Source organism: Pseudopodoces humilis, chromosome 9 (assembly GCF_049639895.1).
Source record: "Pseudopodoces humilis isolate 2021_Gansu_Grassland_sample_001 chromosome 9, ASM4963989v1, whole genome shotgun sequence".
In the NCBI taxonomy this organism is placed as follows: Eukaryota; Metazoa; Chordata; class Aves; order Passeriformes; family Paridae; genus Pseudopodoces; species Pseudopodoces humilis.
In genome coordinates, this window is record NC_142208.1 from 31,714,485 (window position 1) to 31,740,347 (window position 25,863).

Genomic DNA, 25,863 nt, shown 5'->3' on the forward strand with positions numbered 1-25,863 from the left:
TTCATACTACCTTTTAACGAAATGAGGTGGATCTTTGTTTCTTGTGTTGAATTTCTGCTCAGGTTCAGGAAAAGTTAGTTCATCTGTGAGAGGCTAAACCAGACAAAGACTGAACTTCGATTCAGGAAGAAAGGAAACTGCAGAAATGCTAGGTAGAAGGGAAAAAAAGAAAGTACAGACCAGAAAAGCACGTTCAAAAGAATATTAGTTTATTTTTTTTTTTTCTTTTCCAAGTTACGAGCCACATGAAACAGAAAACAGAGGAGGACAAAGAGACCACTATTTGACAGTACATGCAGTTAACAATCAAGAAGCTCTGGAGACAGGAGTGCAAAAGAGGGGACATAATTTTCCACGTGGATCTTGCTAGTGGCTTCTGGCAGTTCACTGTTACTTACTCATCTGGTTGCTGTCATTCACAAAGTCCTCAGACCCATCATTGTCATCTTCATCATCCCCAGAGGAAAGAGCATCTGCACATTAAAAACAACCAAGTCTTTAAACCAGCCTATTTTTATTTTTTTTTACAGACAAATAAATAGATAAGCTACATCTTAGATTGTATAACAAGAAGAACAAGTGTTTAGGTTAGTTGTGCAGAAGCTAGAGAAAAAGAAAATCCAGCCAAAAAAATGTGCTATTTCCATGTAAAATTGCAACAAAGCTAGCTAATAGTCCTGAAGTGCTACAAAGTTTCCCAAGGGAGTTTGCTAAAAATTGCAAAAATCTCTTTCCACTTAGTATTTTAACTCCTGCTACAGAAATGCAGCTGAACAGAACTGAGCATCTCCAAAACAATTTATGTCTAAACTTGAAGGATGTAGAACACACATTTTCCTCTTCTGATGCAGGGGGAAAAAACCTGTATTCATTCTACTGGCTTTATCATCATCACAGCAACTCTAATCCTGCCAGAGTGGCATAAAACAGAGAACTCTACAGCAGCTGTTAATCGCTGTGGAGCAAAAAGGAGTAGATACCAACTGAGCCCATTTCAGGGTCAGGACAAGGAGAAAAAAATCCCCAAAACAGCTACAGAACTCTTCTTAACTCGCGGTGCCCAAGTGGACTGTTTCATGTTAGGTCATAATGAGTCTTAACATCACATTTTACAGCTTCTGCATGCAAAAATCTGTGCTGGACTCACTCACCTGTAACATTTACAATGAAGTACAGAGTATCACTGTCTAGGGTCCTAACAGCAGTGCAAGCATAGAGGCCCGAATCTCTGGCTGTGGCATCCTTAATTTGTAAGTACTCCCCAATAATCACTGTCCTATTGTCAGGCCCCAAAGGGAGCCCATCCTTAGTCCAACTGATCATGACGGCGTCTCTCAATTGACAGCGCAACTCAAGCGGCTCTCCTGGAAGTGCTGAGTAAACATCTGGCTGAGAGATTTGGTATTTGGTTGGCGGCTCTGCGAAGGTGGAAGGAAAGGAGGAAAAAATAGAAGAGAAGGGAAAGGAGAGAATTTCCAACACAGGTCAGTGAAGGCCCTTTTCATCCACGGAAATCAAGTTATGTTAAATTAAAAAAAAAAAAAAGTTTCATCCAGATTAGCCCAGCATTCTGTGTTGTAAAACTGAACCACATGCAGGTTATTTTCAAGAAGTTCACCACAAGTAAAGCTCAAGCACTTTTGATCAGTGTCTTGCCATGTCCCTTGTCCCCAGTGCCACACCAACACAGGACTCTTCTCACCAGTCACAGAGAGCAGGGAACAATGAGGCTTGCAGAACCTGGAGGCTTCAAAAGACTTGTAGGAGCAGGAGGGGCTCAAAAGGCAAATTCCATTTTCTATCTTAGCATTTGGGTCCACAATTCAAATGAATAATTATCTTTCCCCATCTAATTTTATCAGAAATTGCTTTTTAATTTTTAGAACCTGGGAAGTGCTGTTTTGAAAGAAAAGGATGCCCCAAACCTCCTGACTCACTAAGCTAATAAACATGAGCTCCTATGCACAGCATATACAATGTCTTTTATTTTTCTCTCTGCGCCCCTCAGAGTCTCTACATTTGCCTTCTACACTACCAGCACTTCTCTCCACGACAGTAACTTTTTCCTTTAAATTCTTTTTTTGCTTCCTGACTTATTTCACAGCCTCTCCCAAGTGGAACACAGCAGAAGCCCAGGAGCACAAGCAAAGCTTTCAAAGTACGCACAGAAGTTCAGAACGAAGCGGCTCATCCATCAGCTCCCTTTTGTAACCCAGTAACAAGAAGAATGTCAAACCACAGTCTTTTTTTTAAAAAAAACATCCTTGGAAAACTACATCTGCCTACAGTTACTAGAGCTTCATCTCCCCCTTGCAGGGCCAGCTCTCAGCAGGGGGAAGGAACTGCAGCGCCAGGCACTCCAGAGGTAAGTGTACCCACATACAGGCACTGCTTCTGGAACAGGTTTCTCCCTACCACCTCACTATCCCCCTCCCAAGGGCCTTGCCAAGGGTGGCAGGAATGGTAAATAAAGGAAAGAAGCACAGAGGCATCTTCTGTTTGCTCATGGGGAGGGTCAGAGCGCACAGACAGCTGCTCCCCGCGCACCCCAGACACGTCCTGCCCTGCACAAGGCACCAACTGCACCGAGGAATAAATAAAACACCTCTCTGTCTGCTTGGGACTCTGAGGGAGTACTAAAAGGTGACTCTTAGATGGCCACACTTCCTTCTAAGAATGCCAAAACCCTGAAACCAGTGTTCCTCATCCTTGGGTTGTCATTTTTTGTATCACACTTTGAACAGGGAAGCCTGAAATGAGCACCACATCTGAGCAGGCCTGTAGATGGGAGTCTGGAAATGCTGAAGTTCTGTCAGCAGCTGTGTGCAGCCCTGCAAGGAGCAGGGAGATGGACATCGTGGTCCCCAAGGGTCCCTTCCAACTCGAAATGTGATTCCACGAGCACCAGAAGGGTCCAGCATGGTGGGGAACTCGTGCATGTAGATACCAGGCTCTACTGATGGGACCTGGAGACCCAATTTCTCTCCTGCTCACCCTGCAATCCTGTCCTTGCAGAAATGTGCCCTATCAAAGCTTCTCCTGCCTTTCTCATTAGGGCAAACATGGTTTCTCAAAGAACAGATTTGACACACACGACACCAAGGTGACACATAAAACCTATCCCCGCACAACTAGTTACAGAGACTGTAAAGCTTCTTGGATTTAGACTTTACAGCAAGGTCTCTAAGCTTTCTAGCGTGCACAGTTCCATCTCAAGAGTCTAGGACAGGCTCCAATACAGATTTATACCCCTTATAAACTAATTCAGTCTTGCTGATACAGTCATGAACCCACAGGTCTGCAATGCAGGTGTTTCCCTGAGTGCTACATTATGCTCTTAGAAATTGAATTTCCAGAGGGAGCTCCTTTCTACATCTATTTCATCACAGTAATGACTGTGTTTGAATCTGCTTGAGAATTTTTTTAATTAGATTTCACTGTCAAATAAAAGAAGGTACCTGAAACCAGTTACCTAATTTCCTTTGAAGTTAGTATGACTTCTTTGTAATGTTCTACTTGCAAAGAAAATTTCTTTTACAGAGTTTACACCATGCCAACAATGTACTGGAGTCTAAAAATGTCTTTGTTTAAACTTTTTTAAAAGCCACCTTGGGTGATGATACCTCAACCCTCCTTAAGTGCATTAGAGGCTTCTGCTGAACAGTGCCAGGAAACTCACAGGAAGAGCCCACACACAATTAAAAGGAAATTAAATTGAAAATAATTTTTTAACATCACATCCCTGATTTCATCTCTTTTTAAACTGCTACCCCCAAATTTGCACTGAGTCTTTCAACACAAATCCAAACTTGAGAACAGTAATTTATTTCAAAAATACAATTTAAAAAATTCCTTTTACAAAGGAAATCACTAGTACACTAGAGGAAAACAAGTTTCAAATGGGTGTTAGTATTTGGTATATATTATCCTCCTCCATTTATTTCTCTCTAGAGTATCAGGGAAGATGTAGCAAAGTGTTGTCATGATATAATGAAGTCATGTTTGGAAATCGTGAGTTATTTCAGGTAAGCCTTTATGTTGCCAAACTAGAATGTAGCAGCACTTAAGACTGTCACTTTTTATAATGTTTGCCTATAAACTTTTTTTCCAGTGTGGGTTTGAAATGGTGCCCAAAAGCAAACAGAGAACAGGTGGGATACTGAGGTATGAATCTGCCCAACAGCTTCACTGCGAAAATCAACCAGTTCAAACTGTTCAGAAATTCCCAGCAGCACATAAACAACTTATCCTGCTGTGTTAACTCTTCCTGGGACACTACACATGGATTTTTCCACTGCTTTGAAATTTAGAGACAAATTTTGAACTCATGTCCATGCTGTAGCATCAAACCAGTGTCTCCCCTATGGCTGACAGCAGGATTCTTTTCCTGTTCCCCAGGCAAGGTTTGATGACCTGCTATCACATCCAGCTCCTCCAGCCCTCATGGAAGCTCTGCCTTTGAACTGCATCCTCAACCATCACCAGGGACCTGTGAACCAGCACTTTGGCAGGTTTGTCAGATTAGATAGAAAGTTTTTATAATGAGGGTGGCACAGGTTGCCCAGAGAGAGGGAGGATGCCCCATCCCTGGAAACATTTAAAGCCAGGCTGGACAGGGCTCTGAGCAGTCTGGTCTGCTGAAGATGTCCCAGCTCATTGCAGAGATTTCTTGACTATAAGAAGGCACAAGATTCCTTTTTAAGCCAATCCTGTGACTGTGGCATTGGTTCCTCCTGCGAAGGTGCACTACCTGACATGAATTACCTGTGTGTCACCCCTTAGAGCACCAAACAAGCAACAGAGGCACGTGCAGAATGACTCTGGCTGTTCTTAAACACTGCAGGACAGGGGACACTGCTTCTGCTATTTTCTGCTCTCAGCTACATCCCTATTTGTAATAGTGGTGGCACACAATGTATTTAAACTTTATAGGTGGAGCTGTTGAACAATACTGCCATGGAAAACCAAGCTGCTGTTAAATAAACAGCTGTGAACTTTTTCTCTGCCTGCTCATACAGCCTCACAGCATGGTTTACACCATCCAGCCATCAAGTGGAGTAAACACTGTTTGTATAACAGCCACGACCACAATAGAAGACTGGGGACACTCTGACTGCTCTATTTCAGATTATTAAGATATGCAATTGTATTCCAAATCATGTTTCTGTTCCAGATTCGGTCACTGAGAGATTTATACTTCCTTAGGTTTTAAATTATTATCCTCATTATTATTATTATTATTAGTCCTCATTTAATAAAATGTTAACAAAGAGCTGCTTATCTTAAGTCTCAAGTCATTTAGTTACTTAGTTACAGAGCCAAGTAATGAAAGGATCAGCTAATAGCTAACCCCAGCAAAGATTCTCACACAACTCTCCAGAGCACAAAAGCCTCAGACCCCATCAAGCCACTTTCACTTCAAAAGGCTTTAGTAAATAACTAAACACTCACCACAGTGTGCCCAGAAGGGTCAACAGACCTGACCTGTCAAGAATCCAAGAGTTTCATTGCAAAACTGAATGTCCCCCCAGGGAACGCCAGCCTGCCAACCACCACCACTGCTGCTGCTTCTCCTACCCCTCCTCATGCTTTTCCTGCCATTGAGGGAAGTCCAGCAAGACCACACTGGATGAACAACATGGGATGGGGATGTCAAACAGGTCTCATGACTTTGCAAGTCAAGCCCAAGGCTTTAGACTCTCTTTAGCAGCCCAGGTGTCACCAGTAAGGTGTGCAGCATTCCCTCCCACCTCCCAGGGACAAGATGAAGGGATTCTCCCTTAATTTAAGATTCCAGACCAATATTAAGAGAATCTCCTTGTCCTCTTCTGACAATGGATGACAAAATCAGCCTGCAAAAGAGACAGCCACCAGTTTAAGAACACAAGAGAGTTACTCCTGGCCATGGTGACCATCTCCCATTAACCAACAGCAAAACAAAGGCTCCTTAGACAAAGGGGCACAAAACAGCATTTGCAATTCATCCATCAGCTGCTCCAAAGGCACTGGATTCCTGCTGTCCCATTTGTTCTGTTACTATCAGCCAGCTGCCAGCTCTGCCCAGCTCTGCCTCCGCCAGGCACCATCAGGAAGTCTCTGTTCTGATAAAACACTTTCCTTTCCAAATTGCTACACCTCCTCCCATAATTTTAAAACACTAACAATTTATTTTTTTTAAATGCCTTGTCCCTGAACGAGACTCTAAAGAGCACAAATCATTTCCCCCCATCTAATACATAAAAACATTAGTTGCTCAAATCTGATAAAAAAGATCTGGGCCCTGTAAAAAAGCTTCAAACACAAAATTTGGAAGAGCTATCCATGATAGTTACAAGCATAAATATGTGGCAGATTCTAAGTCTTTATTTGTTCCTTTAACACAAACTCCTGGGCTGCTCTATTTGATGGACTTTCACAAAACAAAGATTTTGTAAAAACAAAAACATGCCAGATTCTTCAAAATAAGTTTTTCCTGGCTCATTCATTAGTATTGTTATCCTTATAGAATAAGGACGTAATCATCTGATGGGTAAAGAGATGAAACCAAAAAAAAACAAAAACAAAACCAAAAAACAACCAAAAACTTTATGTAAGGAACAGGAATAATCCTCTAGCCCTAGAAATTAACATTTGCAAAATCAAATTGCCACATCATACATGGCTGGTGCTCCAGCAAGTGTGGAGCTTCCAGCCACACTCATCTGCTGGAGCTTGGACCTCCACACCATGTCAGCTCCTATTGAGTGCTGCATATACTAAACCATCTAAAAAAAAATGAATCTCTTCCAATTGCAACAACTTGCCAATGTCATCACGGGTAAGGGAAAATATTACACTGCACTATATCTTGTTTGCCTAAGTTTTGAAAGCTTAGAAGAATAAAAAATTCTGGTGAGCAGCAAAGCATTTTGCCACTTGCTGGACTCCTTGGACAAGAAAAAAACCTCTGCATAAGCACCCAAAAATTATCCCCGTGTGGTTATATCCCATCTCTCTTGGGTCATACTCTTTGGCAGCAGGTAACAGTCCCCAAGCAGCAATTTGGCCCTGGCTACAGCCACCCAGGCCCCATCACACCCAGCAGAGGAGAGCAGTGGGACCAAACCTCGTGAGGATGGTCCCCTGCTATGTTGGTTGACACGAGGTGAGGGAAATGAAAAGTTTCATCAGGGCTTTGATGGCTGCCAAGCAGTTGGGTGGACATGTCTCACTCAGCCCATGGTTAAGGACAGACTCATTCCCAAACAGAAAGAAATTATACTTGTCTAGGCTTCGTGCAGAGATTAAAAATTCCTACAGCTTGCAGCCTGCTTGCTCCTACCTGTCTTTATAGACATGATTGTTGAGTTACGGCTGCACAACCACGCAAGCTGCGTCAAAAACGCCGAGGATCACGTGCTCGTGGGCTTGGCCCTGTGCTTTGTGCTGCTGGAAGCCAGGCCAGGGAAGACTCAGAGCATGCCAAGTTCAAAGTAAACAGCTGAGAGACCAGCGAGGCCACCTCCTGCTGCTGGGAACTGCCACTCCTTCCTGTTTGTCCCTGTTCCTCATGCTCTGCTCCTTGCAGGATGAAGAGTTCTTTATACAGCAGCACCATAGGACTGGTGTCAAGACAGGGCAAGAAACAGGAAAGCACCAGGATAGCTTCTGCACGAAGACTTGGCAACCATGGAAGGAAAGCACCCCCAACTTTGAGAAGCCACACCAAACCCCCTAAAATTACTGTGCTGCCTCTTGTAATTTCATCAATTTGAAGAGAAACTAAAGGCCTTCAACTAAACATCTTCAGGATGTGAATGTTTGGTTACAGGCACCAAATCTTGACCATTTCTGTTCAAGTCAAACTCCACCATCTGCCTAAAGTAACAGAGTGAGTGTCTCTGCTAAGTGAACTGAGTACAACAAACCTAACACACACGTAACACAATCTCAAAAATAATTAACTGCTCTTCCAACTCATTACAGAAGAGTCTTCTCATGTAATCTATTATACAATACAAAGGGGAAATGACTCACGTTTTGCCAGAACCTCAAATGAAAAACTGAAAAAAAAAATAATTAATCTTCTCTTTCTAAAAAAGCAGAATTCGAGACTAGGAACATTTTCTTATTGTTTCTTCTTTCAGCAAGAGCAGAACTTCAAATCTCCCTGACTGAATTCTGCACGTAACCAAGTGGCAGAGCAATTAAACCAGCTCCTGTTGTTCAACCCAGCCTTAAAGTCTGCTTGGGAAAGGCTCCATAATAAGATATACAGCCCTGGGAAAGCTTACGAGCACGTATATTTGGTTGCAAAAGGTTTTTCTTGGGTTTAGTATTTTCTTCCATCTATTCCAATCTGTAGCTCTTTTTCAGGGTCTTTATTTGCATTTCAGGAGCAACATAAAACCTGAACAGAGCATAGCATAGATCCAAACATAAAAACAGAACCTTTTTTTCCAGGTTTGCCAAAGGCCATGCTCAAGACTATTACTGCTCAACGTGCAAAAGAAATAAATTACAACTGGGAGGTTAAAAATTGCACAATTCAATGTTGCAGTGTTAGTTCTGGATGCAGAGAACATCTATTCAGATTCCCTACAAGCAAGTCAGCAGTTGTTTCTTTTGTACATGGTCCCATTCTAACTTGACTCTACAAATCCTCTTAATTTTAGCAGCTCGTCTGGAAGTCCAATCTTGCCTGTTCCCCTGAAATTCATCTCCCCACACTTCCTAAAGGGGGATTTGAAAATAGTCACTGGAAACAATATCCCCAAAACATCCTCTCAGCACTTTTAAGAGTCCCGTCCACAACACACACGGATATAAACCACGGGATATTCTCCAAACACTTCAAAGCCTCAAGGCTCCCTCTCAACTGAGAGCAATATTTAGGCGAGAGGCATCACAGCTGGTTTAATTCCAGCTCCACACAAAGGACAGTCTCCAGTGGGGACAAAGAAAGAGCAGCACAAGCCCTGAAGTGAAAAGCCAGGCTGGCTACCTGCCCTTCCAGGTGGCACACAACCACTCACACAACGCTTCACTTGAACTCCCAGATACCTCCGTCGCTCCTGACGGTCACCAGTGGCTCCTGGGCACTTTGCCATACTAATGGAAGAGGGTTCAAATGCTTCTGAATTGCTAGAAGAGCTATTACTGAGCTGTGGTTCACTGCAGATTTATTAGAGAGTCTCCATGCTAATCCTGCACGGCTGAAATACCTGTTTTACCCTGCTGAGTAAACAATACCAGGGAAATCTGGATACTTCAATACAGTAGTATCTCACTATTTTTCATGAATAAACAATGTTTAACAGAACCATGCTCAAGAAGTACTCAAAATTTGATCTGGGTGCTTAAAATTATTTTCAAGAACTGTTGGGTGGCATTCAGAATTAGAAATCGTATTACTTTCCTTGAACCAAATTCAATATTGCAACACAGACACTGAGCAGGGAGCTTTCCAAACTTGCAAAGCCAGTCTCCCGAGAGCAGGTTCTGCCCCTGCCCAGCAGCAGGTCCTGCCAGCAGCTCACCTCTCCACACAGCCCATCCTAAAGGAAGCGTAGCATGGACCCTACTGGGATCTTCTACCCCACAACTTGTTATTACAGTTTAAAAATTAAGTTGTTGCCTGGTGTCCTGATCAATTTCTGTCCATCCAACCACAACTGAACCTCCTTCAGCCTTGTCCTGGTGGGTGCAGCCCACCAAGGCAGCCCCAGCCACAGCATCCCACTCCAAACCCCACTCACAAACAGCCACAACTCCCCTGGGAGAAAGCCTGAGGTGTCACAAAAGTCTTTTCCTACCTTTTTCTTCCCATGTAACAAAACTCTATCCAAAATAGAAAAGCTAAGAGGAAACAAAAAAATTCAAATACAATCAAAATATGATTTTCTTGACTCAACCAGCCTCTCATGCTCATTTTTCTCCCTTCCCATCCTTCAACGCATCTCCCTTTCCAGTAAACCCTCACAAATGCAAGCCATTTCCTTGGTACAGAGGAATTTTCCCCTCTTCCCAGTTCTTGTGGCTTTGCTTGACACGGTGAATGTCCCAAACTGATGAGCCAGTTCTTTTGTGGAGGAGGAAAAGAAATAATTACACACAACCTGCAACGTGTGAGGAGGGGAATGTAAGTAGGTCAGGTCTCAACTCCTCAGCTTCACTGGGGTTCACCAAATGCTTTCACTTACAGTCAGTTTAAAAATACAATTAAAATAATAACAGCACAGCAAGTGAATAAAGCAGCACCATAGAATTCAATTTTCTGTCCCTTTCTTTGATATGGATAATGGCATTTGTGTGGTGACAAGAGGCACAAAAACCTGAACCAGCAGAAAATGAAGCCTACAAGACACATCCTGGTATCAGGTACTCTGACACTCAGAAATCCAGGAAAAACAAATCCATTAACAAAAGGTTTCTTTGGGGGAAAAAAAAAAGCAAACAAAACAAAGAAACCACCAGTGATAATTAAGAGATGAGAAAGGACAATCTGGAGACATACATAATCGGTTTACGAATTATAAGCTGGTTTTGAAAGCTTAAAAAAAAAAATCCACATTAAAAAAAAAATCCACATTAAAAAAAAAATCCACTTCTCTCACAGAATTCTCTTGTTTTGCAACTGTCCTGCTTGGGAAGGACAGTCCCCAAGGAGCAAATGCCAAGAGAGTTCTGCTGACGCTCCCAGCTCCAACTGAAACCCGAAGGGCCAAACTTCCAGAACAGCCCCAGCACTCCCAGCGCACGTTTCGTAATTATAACAGGAGCTGTTGGCTGCTGCACTCCTGCAAATCTGGTCCTTATTTAAGATCTGACTCTTACAAAGTCGCTCCAAAGTTGCTCAGTTGCTCCAACTTCTCTTTCAATCAGCTTAAAAGTCAGTTTAGTCCCTGGTACTGCAAGATGGCGTTTGAGAACTGGGGAGCACGCCGTGCCAAAGCTCCCTGGGAAAAAACCCCACTGCAAACACACACTGCAACATGCTCAAAGGTTGAGTTCCAAATCAGTCCCCAAATTGCTCAGAGGATGATTTTACACTGACAGGCTCCGTGCCAAACCAAATATTGCCTCGTTTCCCACTGCCATCACTAACACAAATCACTGTCCTCTGCAGAAGATGCTCCCACTCGTCCAGCTGAGATTCATGGTCCCTTTTCAGCCTGAATTTTGCACTTCTTTAACTACACTGAAATAAATTTTCCCTTCTAGTCAAACCAGGTGTGCTATTACACTCAGACAAGACATAACTTGCCAAAGTGGGTGATGTTCTTCTAAAAACACAAGATTTAAACTGCTCAGGAGCGCTGCTTCGAAGAAAGTTTCTTTTCACTCTAAAGCTTCAATCTTGAAGAGTCTCAAAATGTTTAACATTTAAAAACCTGACATTTCCAAAAAGGAGTTTTTCTCTATAAATGGCAGAAAAAGACATAGTATTTTTCTAGCATTCCCATCTGATCCTAAACTAGTCATTTTAAGAAAACACTGATCTTTGAATGTTTTTGTTTAAAGCCATTTAAAGATCATTTCTAGTGAAGCTGGATATAGAAATAAGCTCATTAAGAGCGGTGCTATGGGTATTATTAAAACTCCACAATAGTCCATCGTCTCATGCGTACACAGCCTTGCATAACTGGAGATGTCAGCATTTTCATTGTAAATTCTGCTTTCAGAGGTTTCAAACTTGCCTGTAAAAAAAAGTTGCTATGGCCTGAAATTTGTTGCTATTTCCCTGCCAAAGAACTGTTTTAACATTAGGAAACTATGCATTCATTGGAGTTGGCCACAGGTTTGGGGTTTAAAAAAAAAAATATATAAAAAGAATAAAAACCTCACAGCTCAGCATCTTAGAAAGTTTTCTGGCTCAAAAAAAAAAAAAAAACAAAACCAAAAAATCCAAAACCAGACCCTCACTAAAGGAATCAAATTCCTAAAAGTTAATAATTATTATACCCCTTCAAAAAGCTTCAACTGTATGGCAGATAAGCCTAAAACATGCAATTATTCCTGCTACTTTGCAAAATAGTAGCCACACTGAGAGACCACTGACTCCCAGAGTCTCATCAACACAGACTGGAAATAACAACCCTACCCATGCCCAATTAGTTTGAAGCTCAAGACCATGCCCCTGCTAAAGGGCTGCAGATTTTAAACACAGAATGGACACATTAAGACTGATTTAATCTGGCTGCTTGTACAATTCCCCAGCATCTCAGCTAGCAAATCCTGTACTGGGCCAAATAACTTACTGAACCGGATCCCTGAGAGGGCATCCAGCCCTCACCCGAAGCTGTGGGGATGTCACATTCCTCCATAATGGGCTTTAATAATTGCCCTTCCTTGAAATAAAATTAAAAGGAAAATAAATTAAAAAGATAAAGCTGACTCTGAATTAAGTAATCTGTTTGAATTCATAATTTAACTTGCAGATATCAAAGCTGCTGTTTAAGAAAGAAAAAGCCAAACCAAAACAGTCAGAAGGGAGCCCTGGGTGAACCATTAGCTTTATTTTTTCCTGCCAAACTAGAAGCAGCATTCTGGTGATTCTACACCACCTCTGTCCCAGGAAAATGATGGATTGGATGTGCAGGGTCCCCCCAGCCCTGTGACCTCTCAGCAGGGTGGCACTGGCTGCACAGCACCCATGGGGACACCCCAGGATCAGGAGTGGGACAGGGGACATCCCACCACCACAGCATCCCTCCTCCACACACTGGAGCACCTGACAAACCCCACATCCTGACCCAGGCAGGTCACAGCAGCTGAAGAAGGATCTCCAGTGCTGATCACTGTGACCACAGGTGACATTAACCTTTAAGCACTGCCAACATTTTTACAGAAATGAAGGTACGTTGCTCATATGACCCAACATTTTTGCAGAAAGGAAAGCAGTGTGCTGGACATACTTATTTTTGGATGTTATTTAGTGTCAGCAAGTGGCTATGACTGATTAAATCCCAAAGAAAAACTCATTACTCACTCCCACCACAAGCACACATCACCTATTAAAGGGGATCTCTCCCCTTCCTTGCTGCTCCTGGGAACCTCCCAAATATAGGACCATTCTGAGCTACTGTGTTTTCCACAGGACACAGAAATAGGCTGTCCCTCGTGGAAAGCTTAAATTAATCCTTTGAAATTTGACCTAAATCAAAAAACTGAAAAACGTTGCCACCACACCGGGCGGGGGCTCCGAGTGGGTGCTCCAAGGACGGCGTCAAGGCATTGGGAAAGAGACCAAATTAGCTACCCAGCAGGATGATAACATACAGCCTGGGCAAGAGGAGGTCAAGGGAGAGCTCACTATTTATCAAATATATGTCTAAACTAATTATTCAGTTCACAAAGTAGCCCTTCAACCCATGTGTGCGGTCAGAGCCCTTGTGAAACGCTGGCCATCATCAAAGGCCTGGGCACACACAGGCGGAGAGAATGGTGCCTTTGTACACGCTGGGGGAGGCTTATTTCTAAATATTTTGAAGCAGAAAAAGTCTTTCTGCTCCCTAGGACAAAAAAACATGTATGTAAACACTTGATGTGAGATATAATTTGAGAGCTGTCAGTCCCCACAGAAGTCCTACAGGTCCTGTTTGTGCTCACACAGCGCAAGAGGCTCAGGTTTCACCATCGCTGCTTGGGAATAAGGCACCACAACTGAGATCCAGCACGCTCAGGATCCCCAGTGAGCACCCACATTATCACTCACAACGGATCAAGATGCCATTTTCAGTGTAAACACTTTCACATGGGCCAGAGTAATATCCAATGGTCCCAGAGGGATATTTATTTACTCAGGACTGACTGACAGCACCTTGATGCACGACATCGTGCACATATCCCTGCAGCTGATCACCCTGCTAGATAAATACTGCTTGAACTAAAGCACACACTTTAGTATTTTTTATACATACCCAGATACTCTGAAGAAAATTATTGCAAGTGTCCCTAAAGTTATGTATAGCTGAGAGAAAGTATTTTCTCTGTTAGAACCAAAGAAACAAATCTCAATTCCTGTTAATGTTGTGTACAGCTTTTTCAATAGTCTTAGTCACTAAGATGATAAACAATAACGATACAAGCACCTTGTATTAAAAATAAATACATAAATACAGACAATTCAGGGCATGTCCATGAAGGAAGACTCAGGAACAGATCAGTGAGTGTCACCAAAGGTCATGGCCCTGCCGACCTTCTCAGCTGGCATGAAATGTCATAGCTCTAATGACTGCCCCATTGAAAATCCACATTATTAGAGCACCTGACCCCCCAAATTAGCTGTGCCCAAAATGTTTTGGCATTTACTACATTAAAAAAGAAGTCTGCTTTGTCTTTGAGGAGTTCTTTTGAAGGGTATTTTTCTGGTTTGGGCTTGGAGAGCTTGTGGGTGGCAGTGCTAGAACCCAGAGAAGGTGACTGTGTAAAAACTTGGTTTTCTTTTAGTTTGTTTTTTCATATCAAAGGGTTTAACGAAATACACACAGGAGGTTTTATTTCCCAAATCTCAGATATAAATCCCACACAATTCCCTGTATTCTGCAGCATAAAAACTCTTATTATGCCATTAACTTAGAAGTGTTTTCTGATTTTTTTTTTTTTTCTAGTTTCTGGTAATGATTTGGGTTCTCACATCTAAAATTGTTTCACATCAGTAACATTCCTGCCCAGGAAATAAGTTTTAAATCTTTTTTAACAATTTACCCTTTGATAAAACCCAGATTCCACCCCCTAAATATTCAGTGTGTAAGAGACATATTCTCAAACTGTATTTTCTAAATAACAAAAGCTATTCTTTCCCTGAAAAGTTAAAAAGTTATCAGTCACCATTCAAAAAATATTACTCTTTTTCCCATAAAACACTTCACCAATCTTCAATCACATTCTTTCTGACTTAACCCTAAAACTAGGGGACCTTGCTACAAAGCTAGTCTTAAACCAGAATTATTCATGATTTTGAAAAGCCAGAAAGGCACCAGATGTTCAATTAACAAATTATACAGTAAGTGGCAACAAGAGTTGGGCTTGGTTTTTTTTTAATCTCAGGTTACCTTCAAAAGAAAAAAAAAAAAAACCAAACATTTTTTCTACCCACAATCTCTGTGGCTGACATATGACAATATTGCTGTTCCTTGAGAAATTTTTTCAGCAATGCTTGCTAGAGAAGAGGGCTCATCATCTCTAAATAGTTCATCCCCTGCCATCAATAAAAATGTACTTGGAGCAGATTCTAAAAATGCGTTAGCTGGTGACGTCTATTTTTAGAGGCAGCGTGTAGAAACAAGTTTTGCATGAAGAATTATTAAATAAAAACGAAGCTGCATCCATGGACATGAGTAGCAGAATGTGTAAAGGCCAAACTCTCTGCAGCAGTCTTGCCAGGTCAGAAATGCTCTGTGGACTATTAGATCAGCTTGACAGCTGAGTTATTAGAGCTGTGATCACTCCTCCAAAAGACAGATAGAAACTTATGAAAGAAGCCTCACTTCCTCCCCCTGATGCTCAGAGAGCAGGAATGACCCAGCACAATGCAGTAAAATCATGCTTCAATACAATCAGCTCACAACAATGAAAAAGCAGCCCCCCCCCGAGCTCTCCAGAGAAGAAAACCACTTTGCAGAGCTTGAGGAACAGATAAACCTAGAAGAACATACCAACAGGTGCAGACTCAAAATAGGAGATTTTATCAAAACACCTCTTTGAACGTGAAGGTCTAGACTGGCCTTTGCTCTCCCAGCAGTAAAGTACAGCCCTTCCATTGAGATCTCCAAATTTACACCTCCAGGACTTGTGATCCAGACACTGCACCACCGACTGTGCTTGGATATTAACAGCATCAGGGAAGTTTGTCCTGAGTAGAAACACCAACAAAGCTGCAACAGCATTTTTGCAGAGTGCCTGGCAAAACTAAACATTCACAAATAAAAACTACTGAGATTCATTTTTCTCTGGACTCCTCAGGTTAAGACAACCCCAAAGCCACTCATCCACTTGGTTCCTCGAGACAGCAAAACATAGCAGCACCCAAGTGCCACAGACTGGTTTCCTTAAAGACCCATTCCTGAAAACTTCCATCTGTACACTTTGATTATACAACGTGATGACAGTCCCAAGTGAAATCACTGACACCACTGGCTTGCACAAGAATAAACAAACGCACGCTTGTACAAACACAGCCCAGGCGAGAGCGGGGGAAGTCAGAAACCGTAACTCTCCAGGGCTGGTCTGTTACTTGCCTTAGATTTACCAGAGCACATGGAAAGATGTTGACTTCTAGTTCAGATGTCCACTTAAAATTAACTTCTTTTAAAGAATTAAGTATTCTAGAGCGATTTACCTTCGGGTTCCACCGTGGTGTCTTCAACAACTAAATTAAATGAAGGTCGAGCCAGGGAAAGTCCAGCCATGGTGACCACCACCAGGCAGATAAGGCAACCCGAATCCCAGCTGACCATCTTTTTAGAGTAAATTCCTGGTCCATTTCCATATCTCCATGTGGACTTTAATCCCATCTGAACACCTCTAGAGAAGCATGGAGAGAAAGCCGTGCCTTCGGCCAGGGTAATGCCTCCTCCCTTGGAACGACGGCTGCTGCTGCAGGGAGGAGAGAGATTTAACACTGTCAGCAAAAACATCTCCAAACAAACCAAAAACCTTCATAAAGCCTCAAACAGAGCTGAGGTGAGAGGGAGGGGAGGAGGAGGATGGGAGAAATAGTTTTCCAGCTTCAAGAATATGTGAAAAGTGAGTGACTTTTCATCTTCTGTTAGCAGTTTCCATCATCACCTGAGGCGTAACCAAGTCCTCCTTGTTTTCACAAAATCACTTCTCAGCGCATATTGAGAGCTATTTTACTGACAGAAAAACATACAGGATTTCAAAAATGAGGGGCACACACATGTGCAGGCACATAACCTGTAATGCTACAAAATTACCACAATTATACAAATTATATTCTTGTTATTGTTTGAAAGTTTATGTAAGTTTGCCTTGTTTTTCATTCCTTCACCTAAGCAGTTCTGCAGCCAGATGAATTTGCAGGAATCCAGTAATTTTCCACAACTAAAATTGAAAAATATACTCCTCAGGCTTGGAAAAATCTGTAAGAATATTTCAACCCAGGACTTCCAGCTCCCCCATGGATATAACTTTTACTGACTCAGTTTGGTGTCCTTTGGAAGCCCCTGAGTCCTGGACAGGTGAAAGGCTCAAGTCTTTGCAGTGATATTAGTTTTCTACACTGCATTACAGACAATTAAAATCTATATAAAATATGACATAGATTGTAGTTTCACAGGAGACCTGCCCAGCATCACTTTGCATCCACACATGCCAAGCTGTGTGCACAAACTTTTCTTTCCTCAGTCTCTCAATAATGCTTATTGAGATATATTTTTCAAAAGGGGGGGTGGGGGGGAAGTCTATTTGATTCACAATAAAACATGTTTAAATGGATGGAGTTAAGTGATAATCCAGGCATGGTCTGACAGAGAAGTGGCACCAAAGGAACTGGCACTCCCTTCAGGGGACCCTGTTGCCTCTACACAGAGATGCCAGGTGAGGGTCAGGAGAGCATTCTCCTCACAGGGTGATTTAACAGCTCAAGCAGAAAATTAGACCTGATTTTCCGCTTCAGAAATAAAAGACGGTAAAACCTCAGTAAATGGATAAAACAAGTAACTGCAGCAATTGTTCTAATCTGGTCAATGATTCATCTTAGATGTGATGAAACCCAACTGAAATATGGAGAGCTCTTGTCTGGAAGGGGAAAAAATAACACAAAACCTCTTTTTCCCTCCTGCCCTCAACACTTGAAAATTTAAAAATAAAATAAAAAAATAAAAAGGAAGGGAGTGTGGCTCTAAAGTCAAACTTCTCCAAACTCCTTGTCATTGGGATTTGGTGTGGTATCTCAGCATGCAGAAACAGGAACACAAAATTCTCCTCTTATAAAGCCAACCACTTAAAAAGTTGATTCTGACTTCTATTAGCCTTGTGCTAGCTGCTACAAAATTCACAAATGCTGTTGAGAGGCATCTTTTGTCTTGGGTACTCTACCCAGTAACTACTGGAGTTGGTAGGAACAGGTTTTGGATGACATAAAGAAGTCACTCGAGGAAAAAAAATTAATACATGTTATCCCAGGTGAATCCCTGCTACTTCAGGGCAAGCTTTTTTCACCTCCGTGGGTATCACCTCAAAGCCCTGTCCCTCCTGTAGAGATTCCAGCCTGGCTCCAGCATCCCAGACCACAAGCTAGCAACTACCATTAAATTTTCAGTGAAAACACCACCAGACCACTGCACAAACATTTGCAAAGAGCTCGCCCAGCCCTTCTCTAAATAAGCACAGAGCAGGTGTAGAGCTGAAGAGGGCTCTGTCTTTGGGACCAGGTTGTGTCTGGAGCAAACCCCCCTGGATGCCACCACCCAGGTCCGCTGCCCACCTCGCTGTCTGGCAGCCACAGCCCTGCAGCTCAGTTTATCCAGCTGCAAAGTGGGTAGAAACCCCTAATCAACAGCCTGGATGTAATGCTGATTTAATTTCCATAAATCATCCTGTAAACTTCGATTAAAGTCTGTGTTGATAAATGCAAAATCCTATCACGGTTTTGCGGAAAGAAAACATACCAGAACGCCAGCATGTATTTCAGACTCCAAGAGCATTAATTCCACTGACAGTCCTGCAGTTTCAGATTTTCAGACTACATTAAACGCCACTGAAAGCACATTTGTGGTTCCCATCCTCATCCTAAATCCTGAAGCGCGGCACGGGGCTGCTTGGCCACGCGTCTCCTCACCTGAAGATTTTTGTTGGCTCCCGCACCTCAACATCTGCCGGCATAAAGAAGGGATTCTTCATCCACAAAGCAGCAGCAAACTCAAAATCCTGGCTTGCGAAGGTGCAACAACACAAAAACCAAAGCTCTGCACCCATCCATGGAGCCAAACTACTCTTTACCACCAGGACAGCAAACAGGCTTCAAGGATTGCCCTCTCCCAAAAGAAGTGGAGTCCAGCGAAGATGAAACGAAACCAAATTCTTCTCATAGTTTAATTGCCACAGTTGCTGGGGGACGAGTCCCTGGAAAGACCTCCTGTGCTGGATAATTATGTACCTCTATCTCAATGTTTGGAACACAGCCCCAGCATGCTTTTTGGCCTCCACAATTCTGGCTTCCTGACTACAATACCATAATCCCTCCTGGAGTCTCAGACTCAGTGAAAGCCACACGTAGTGTTTATTTTTCCCCTTGAAAGGGAACTCTGTCTCTCTTCTCAGCCTACACTTTGGGGAGGAGTTGTCAGCCCCCAATGATTGATGGCTCTCCTTGCCACTCGCTCATCAAGTCAATTTTCACCTCGTCACATACCTGCCCAAATTTTCTTTGCCAAACTGACAAGCATGGGAAAGCAGACTGGTTTGGGAGCCCAACCAAATTCCTCCAAGCTGTACTTCAGTTTAAACACACTCGCACACACAAACAAGTAGTACTTGTTCAGCAGTGGCATTAATTAAATTCAATGCTCAGTGTTCTTTTTAATCTACTTGCATTGTTGTTTATAAGATGTTTATCACTCCCCAGGGACAGCACGATTTGTAGAGTATGTTAACCAAATCAATACATTGCTCATGGTAGAACTTTTCAGCATCTTTCTCAATCAGGCGGGGAACAGCAAAATCTGAGTGAAGTATGCATCTTCCCTCCACAAACAAACCTCAAGCGCTCTAAAAGCCCAGCAGCTTCATCAGAAACATCCAGGTAGATGAAGTTTTAAAGCTAATAAGCTTTATATACCTACACAATTCCACGGAGAGAGGAATTCTGTACAGACAGAAAATGCAGAAGCATACATCCGTCTATAAAAATACATATACACACATATATCTAACAAGACTTTTCAGCAGGGTTCAATCTCCAAGCAAATCTGAGCATCACAGCTATTAAACATTAATTCTGGAGGACTAATGGGAACCGGCTGGCAGCTTCAGTACTTTTTCATTGTTTGAACTTCTTTCATTTGCTTTCCAGGACTATCTTGTTTTTCTCAAGTCTTTTGCCACCAAGAGATCGGGGAGGGGAAAAAAAAAAAAATCTGCATTTTAATTGACATTCCAGAGAGCGGGAGAAGTCCAGAGGCTGCTGATTGCTGTCTATTCAGCCCAAACAGGCTTTTCAGATGAAAATGAGAAAAGGCTAGTGGAAGATTTACAGGGATTTGGTACAAAGGAGACAATGAAGTTTTAAATGTTGATAGCGTTTCACACCAAACGCATAATGGGTCCCAGTTTGAAGGGGCCGTTTTGCATTTAAATATATATTTCATTGACGATTTCTCTCCGCACTTATCTCGGCCGGGGCGGTTGTGCCCCGCGGCCCCGCTCCCGCAGCACGGCGGGGCAGGACCGGGCTCCGAGCCGGGGCTGCTCCTCCGGGACCGAGCCCCTTCCTCGGCCCGTGCTGCCCGTCCCGCTGTCACCGCTGGAGCCATCCCCAAACACACCCGTGCACCCACGGGGATGCAGGGAAGGCAGGGGAACAGCGCTGCTGCTCGGGCTTCCCCCGCACCGCAGCGCCGACCGGGGACCACAGACCGACCCGCAGCTTCATCGGGGAGCAGAACGGAGCCTCGCATCGGCACAGCCTGCCCCGGGCACCCCCGAGCCCTGCGCCCGGGTACCCCCGAGCCCCGCACCGGGCACCCCGATCCCTGCGCCCGGGCCGCCCCCGAGCCCCGCGGAGCGCTGGAGCGCCGCGGGACCCCCAGCCCAGCCCAGCCCAGCCCCGCCGCCTCCCCGGGGCCGCCCCTTCCCCCGGCCCGCCCGCTGCCTTTACCTGCGGCGAGAGCGCCGGGCGGGCGGGCTCGGCTCGGCGGCGGCTCCCGGGCTGGGGCGCGGTGCGGAGCGGCGGCTCCCGGGACGGGGCGAAACTCCGGTGGCGGCGGCCGCGGTCACTGCGCGGGCGGCCCCGGCTGGCGAGCCCGCAGCGGCGCAGCGCCGCGCATCCCCCGCGGGACGCGCCCGGGGCACGCAGGAGGGCGGCGAGGCGAGGCAGGAGCCGGCCCGGCGCCCCGTCCCGTGCCGTGCCCTGGCTCGGCCGCAGCGGCTACCGCCTCAGAGGGGCGAGCCCGCCGTGCCCGGCGCCAGCTGCCTCCTCCCCCGGGCGGGCATCGCCGAGCAGCGCGCCGCGGGTCCCGCTCCGCTCCATCCAGCCGCCCGCCCCGAGCCGCCGCAGCTTTGTCACGCCGACAGCCCCCTCGGGTGGGAGGTGGGTTCTGTCTCTCTCCCCCCTTTCCCCCTCTCGGCGCACTCCTCCGGCTCCTTCCTCCTCCCCCGGTCACTCCCCCCGCTGCAACCCGAGCCGTTTCCTGGACGGCGCTGCCGGGCTCTGCCAATCGCCGCCGAGCCCCTTCCCCCGCCCGGCCCTCGGAGGTGCTCGGCCGGGAGCCCCCACCCTGCCCGAGGGTCCTGGCACCGGAGAGGGGCAGGAGCGGAGCAGGGGACGCCTCGCTCCGGCCGCTGCCTGCCCGGGGCAGCGGGACAGCCCGTCCCAGAGCCACCGCTGGGCTGCCGGGGAGGAACCCCGCACAGCTCCCGGACGGCCCCGCCGCTGGAAGTTTTCCAGCGGGTTTGAAAGGAAAGATGGGGAGCGCGGCAAGTACCGCCGCAGTGGCTGAGCCTGGGCTGCGGCACCGCCACCGCGGCACTGGGCAGCATCTGCATCCTCACACAGAAATGGTACCAGCTCAGCAGCGGTCCCCGAAACCTCTCCTGAAGTGTTTCGGGCTCAGAAGCCATGGCTGGCTCGTGGTCAGTTCCATCTAGAGAGGATGGCTGGATAACGCCCGCTCCAGAAATCACCCTCAGGAGCCTCTCAGTTCAAAGCCCGATTCCAACTGCCCCGTGAATTGGTCTGACAGTGCACTTTTAATACCTGTCTGTGTGGTGCCCAAATGGGAAAAGTTGTCGGAAAGTTATGCAAACATCATTTGTTTGGTCACACAGATCTAAAACTGCATAATATAGGTATTCAGAATTCAATATAGCTTAGCCTGATCCTTGCTTAATAAAACATTCGCTTTAGATACCGTCAACTAAAAGGTTTTGGATATGGAGTCTGTGTAGTGCTTGCTTGTGTAGAGTCAGCTTGACAACAAAATCAATAAGTGGTTGTTGCCTCAAATTTAATCAGTGTTGATCAATTTAATGTTACTTTATTTAAGCTCTACTGTACATTTTATATGTTGTGTGCGGTATTGATCAAGGAGATTTTCAAGGACTGAGGCCACACATCATAGTGTAACACAACTAGACACCAAAAACTTGAAAAAAAGTTTTCTGTAGGATATGTACTTACCGCCCAGCATGTATTTTCCCACCACTACCGCAGTCTTTATCAAGGATGGCAGACAAATTTGTAATTGATTGAAAACACAGGTTTAGTATTTTTTTTGTTGTTGTTGTTCCTAAAGCAACAGGCATCTGAATGTTCTAATTGAGAAGCTGAAATGTCACAGTCTAGATCCAATTTTCCCAGCATCAGGCATGTCCATTGCCCATTGAAAACATTGTTAACACATTCTCACATAAATTATTGTCCAGCACAGGAAGCTGCAATACCTTTCCCCATTCATCGATATCTTTGGATACTCTGAAAGAAAAGGAAGCATTCCACTAAAAATGACAAATCAGAACACCTATTTCCAAGGTCTGGAAGCACTTGTCAGAATTTATTCTTTTGGAGGATGAAAAGATAGCAGTCTATCAATAGCAGCCTTTTCTCTTACATGAGCCACATTCTCCTAAAGTGTCCCACAACAGCCCAGCTCCTCAATCTGAGAAAAGCAGAAGCATGTTTGGAATTAAAGGGGTGGTGGGGGGAGATCAATTCTGTCATCATATTTAGGCTTCAAGAGATCTCAGTGGGCCCAGGGAGCCTTTCATAGCAGTTAGGCTGCTGAATGAGAGCATAATCTCTTTACAGTTTTTTCCTCCTCCTCTCAAAGTGGCTGGGATCTTTTCTGTGAGCCCTCCTGCACGTGAATGGTGTGGCTAATAAGCCTATTAATGAGGTTCCACAGCAGAGTGTGAATAGGTAAATAAGCCCCAATCTGTTGAGGTTCAGGAGCAAGGGCAGTAAAGCCATCATGAACTAAAGGTGACAGTTTGAACTGAAATAGGAACAACAGCTCCAGGTTTCAAGCGAGAGAATAGACAGACAAGGCACACATTCAGGCTCCTTCTACCCCCTACCGAGTCCTATTTTCTCTCCCATTCTTCCTCCTTTATAAAATGTCTTGAGTAGTCACCCATTTTTTCAAAAGCTCTTGAGACGTCCTTTTTCATCCTGGCAATGATACATCAATAGGGAGGAAGGAAAATGAGGACACCAATGCTCCTTTGCCCCTCAAGTTTCAAAAGCAGGAACAGCACTGTGTGCCCTCGCATATGGAAGCGGGGGAGGAGAAAGAAAGTTAAATTGAATCTTTCAGCCCTGCCAGCTCTTTGTCGCTGCTGTCAGCCCAACTCCGGTCCCTGTGCACGCAGGCAGGGATGCAGTTAATGTTCAACAGGGGCAGGGTCCGAGCCCTGCTCCAGCTGCGGCGAGGGCACAGCTGGGCTCAGCCAAATCCCCAGCGAGGGGCACGCAGAGGTGAGGAGATGGATTCATTCGACGCCTTTCACCTGGCGGGCTAAGGGGAAGCTGTGCCTGGCTTCAGGCTGCTCCTGGGCTGCAGCCAGCAGAGCCCGGCTCATCCATGAAAGCCCAGCTCGGAGGGATGAAGGCAGAAGGTTCAGCAGGTGACAAACAGCTCGTGTCTGCGGAGAGATGGGGTGAGATGGGCAACCAGTGCCTCCGAGAAATGTGGGAAAAGTCACCTCGGAAAACAGCGCAGCGCACAGCTTCTGAGCACTCTCAGTTCTAATCCTTGCGGACTCTCTGACATTTCTTTTAAGTGCTGGAGATATCAGGGCAGCCAGGGCTCCACGGGAAGCGGCTCCTCCGTGGGATTCCAGGCAGGAGGCAGCCCCAGCTCCTGGCACGGAGCAGGCAGATGGCAGGGGAGGCCATGGGTACCCCGGGGAAGCAAGTTCTGCAGCACAGATCCATCCTCCAGCTGCAGGACCTGCTCACACGGCACAGTTCTAACTGATGAAAATAGGAATAAAATACAGGGGGAAAAAAAAAAAAGAAAGAAAATAAAAGCCACATATTCAAGTCTTAGAGGTCTATGAGGAGAAACCTTCTAGATCCACATTCAACCACACACAACACCGAGGGTTTTCTCCATGAAGGACAGTGGAAATCAGCATTTCTTCCCTGTTATTCCAATTGTCCCATCCAAAAATTTCTCCTGCCCATGCTAGATATGATTAAATGCTTGTCTAAGATTTTTCTTTTTTTTTTTTCCTTCCTTTAAAGTTCTTCCAGAGCTAAGTGTCTAAACCCAAACATTGCCAGCTAAAATATTTACCTGTTTTCCATAGTGTTTATGGTTCTCTTTCTGGGCAGCTTCGAACTTTTTTTAGGGTACCAAATCATAGGAACCCACTTTTGATTATTTTTTTTTTTCAAAGACAGGCAGAGCTTCTCTATAGATTTTTCAGTCTCTTAGGAAAAAGTCATTTCATACAAAAACAACCCTATTCTAAAATAAAAGCTACAACAGAGAAGCTTCCATCACTACTTCTCACCAAGTATCACTTCAAGATGCTGTTAAACTGACAAATTGAGATAACAATTAATTATTTTAATGCAAATATATCCAATAATTATCCATGAAAGTGTGAAGCAGATGGGCTACCAATTTCTTTTGCAGCCAAATGTGTATGGGAAGAGGGGGCTGCAGTTCCTAACCCATTGAGGGGTGCTTATCACACAAGAAAACCTCATTTTGGTTAAGCTAGAGAGAAGGGGGCAAATTAATTGATTTTGTCTTACAATTTTTGATCGTTCTCTGCATTATGAACAGCTGAATATTCTAGGAAATACTTCTTCAGGCACTAAGGCCAAACAGTTGAGAAAAAAAATCTTATTTTCACTGCTGCTGTGCCAATGTCTTGTAATGGCATTTGAGTATCAACACTCCCCTTGGATTGTTATGCCTCATAGCCATGTAACCTTTCTGCTGCTCCTCTCATTTTCTGTGTCTTAAGGAAAATATTCCAAACAAATATTTGTTGTTTTCATTACAGTGTTGTGAGATATATTTGAACAGGAAATGTGGTGTGTTTTGAGCAGGGTATTACACTGGGATCCTGGACATTCAATGATTTCTGCCCTTCTCCATTGGCTTTCCTGGGAAAGGCACTTAATTTGTCTGTGTCCAAGCTCTCCAGCTATGTCTCCTGTCATCCTGTCTTCCTGTCTCCCACCCCTTATCCAGTTCATCTCTTTAGATGGTAAGCTCCTCATCTCTCACCATGTTTTTATGCATGGCTTAGAACAATAGGACACTGATCTCAGCTGGAACCTCCAGGCACTTCCATAATGCAAATATTGAATACTAAATAATCAAAATAAAAGAAAATCCTCAATTTATTATGTGTTTCCTCATAAAGAATTTGTCACACGCTGTCCTGGTAGAGCATCCCTGGTTCTCGGGGAAGAGTATCACTTCTAAAAGGGTGGAAAGCAGCATCCACTGGAGAAGATCTTTTAGCAATGAGCTCCTTTAGAGTAGACTGCAGAGAAACCCTGTGAATAAACTCCTTCTGATTGCTGAGCAGGGCACAGCAAGACACAGCCAGAATTGTAAAAACCAGAAGACAAAGGCTGCAAAGAAAATTTCTCCTTCTGTTACAGAACTTGGGTATATTTTGCTTGTTGGCCCAAGCACTTCTCATTTCTGTTTGCAGCCGATCAATACCCGCTGG

General features: G+C 44.5%; 1 protein-coding gene across 6 annotated transcripts in view; it reads right to left on the bottom strand.

Moving 5' to 3' along the window:
- The window catches only part of FGFR2 (fibroblast growth factor receptor 2), a 78,927-nt gene extending 59,757 nt beyond the window's left edge, over positions 1-19,170 (bottom strand). The window contains exons 1-4 of one of the 6 annotated variants that reach the window (XM_088059927.1): positions 18,785-19,170; positions 16,322-16,578; positions 1,152-1,418; positions 399-473 (exon numbers count right to left, since the gene is read on the bottom strand). In XM_088059927.1, coding sequence (XP_087916053.1) covers positions 399-473; positions 1,152-1,418; positions 16,322-16,578; positions 18,785-18,921 — 736 coding nt within the window. In that variant the 5' untranslated portion in view covers positions 18,922-19,170. The remainder of the gene's footprint in view (positions 1-398; positions 474-1,151; positions 1,419-16,321; positions 16,579-18,784) is intronic. The other 5 variants (XM_014250405.2, XM_088059928.1, XM_088059929.1 and 2 more) reach the window with 5 other exon arrangements.
- Between the last annotated feature and the right edge of the window lie 6,693 nt (positions 19,171-25,863).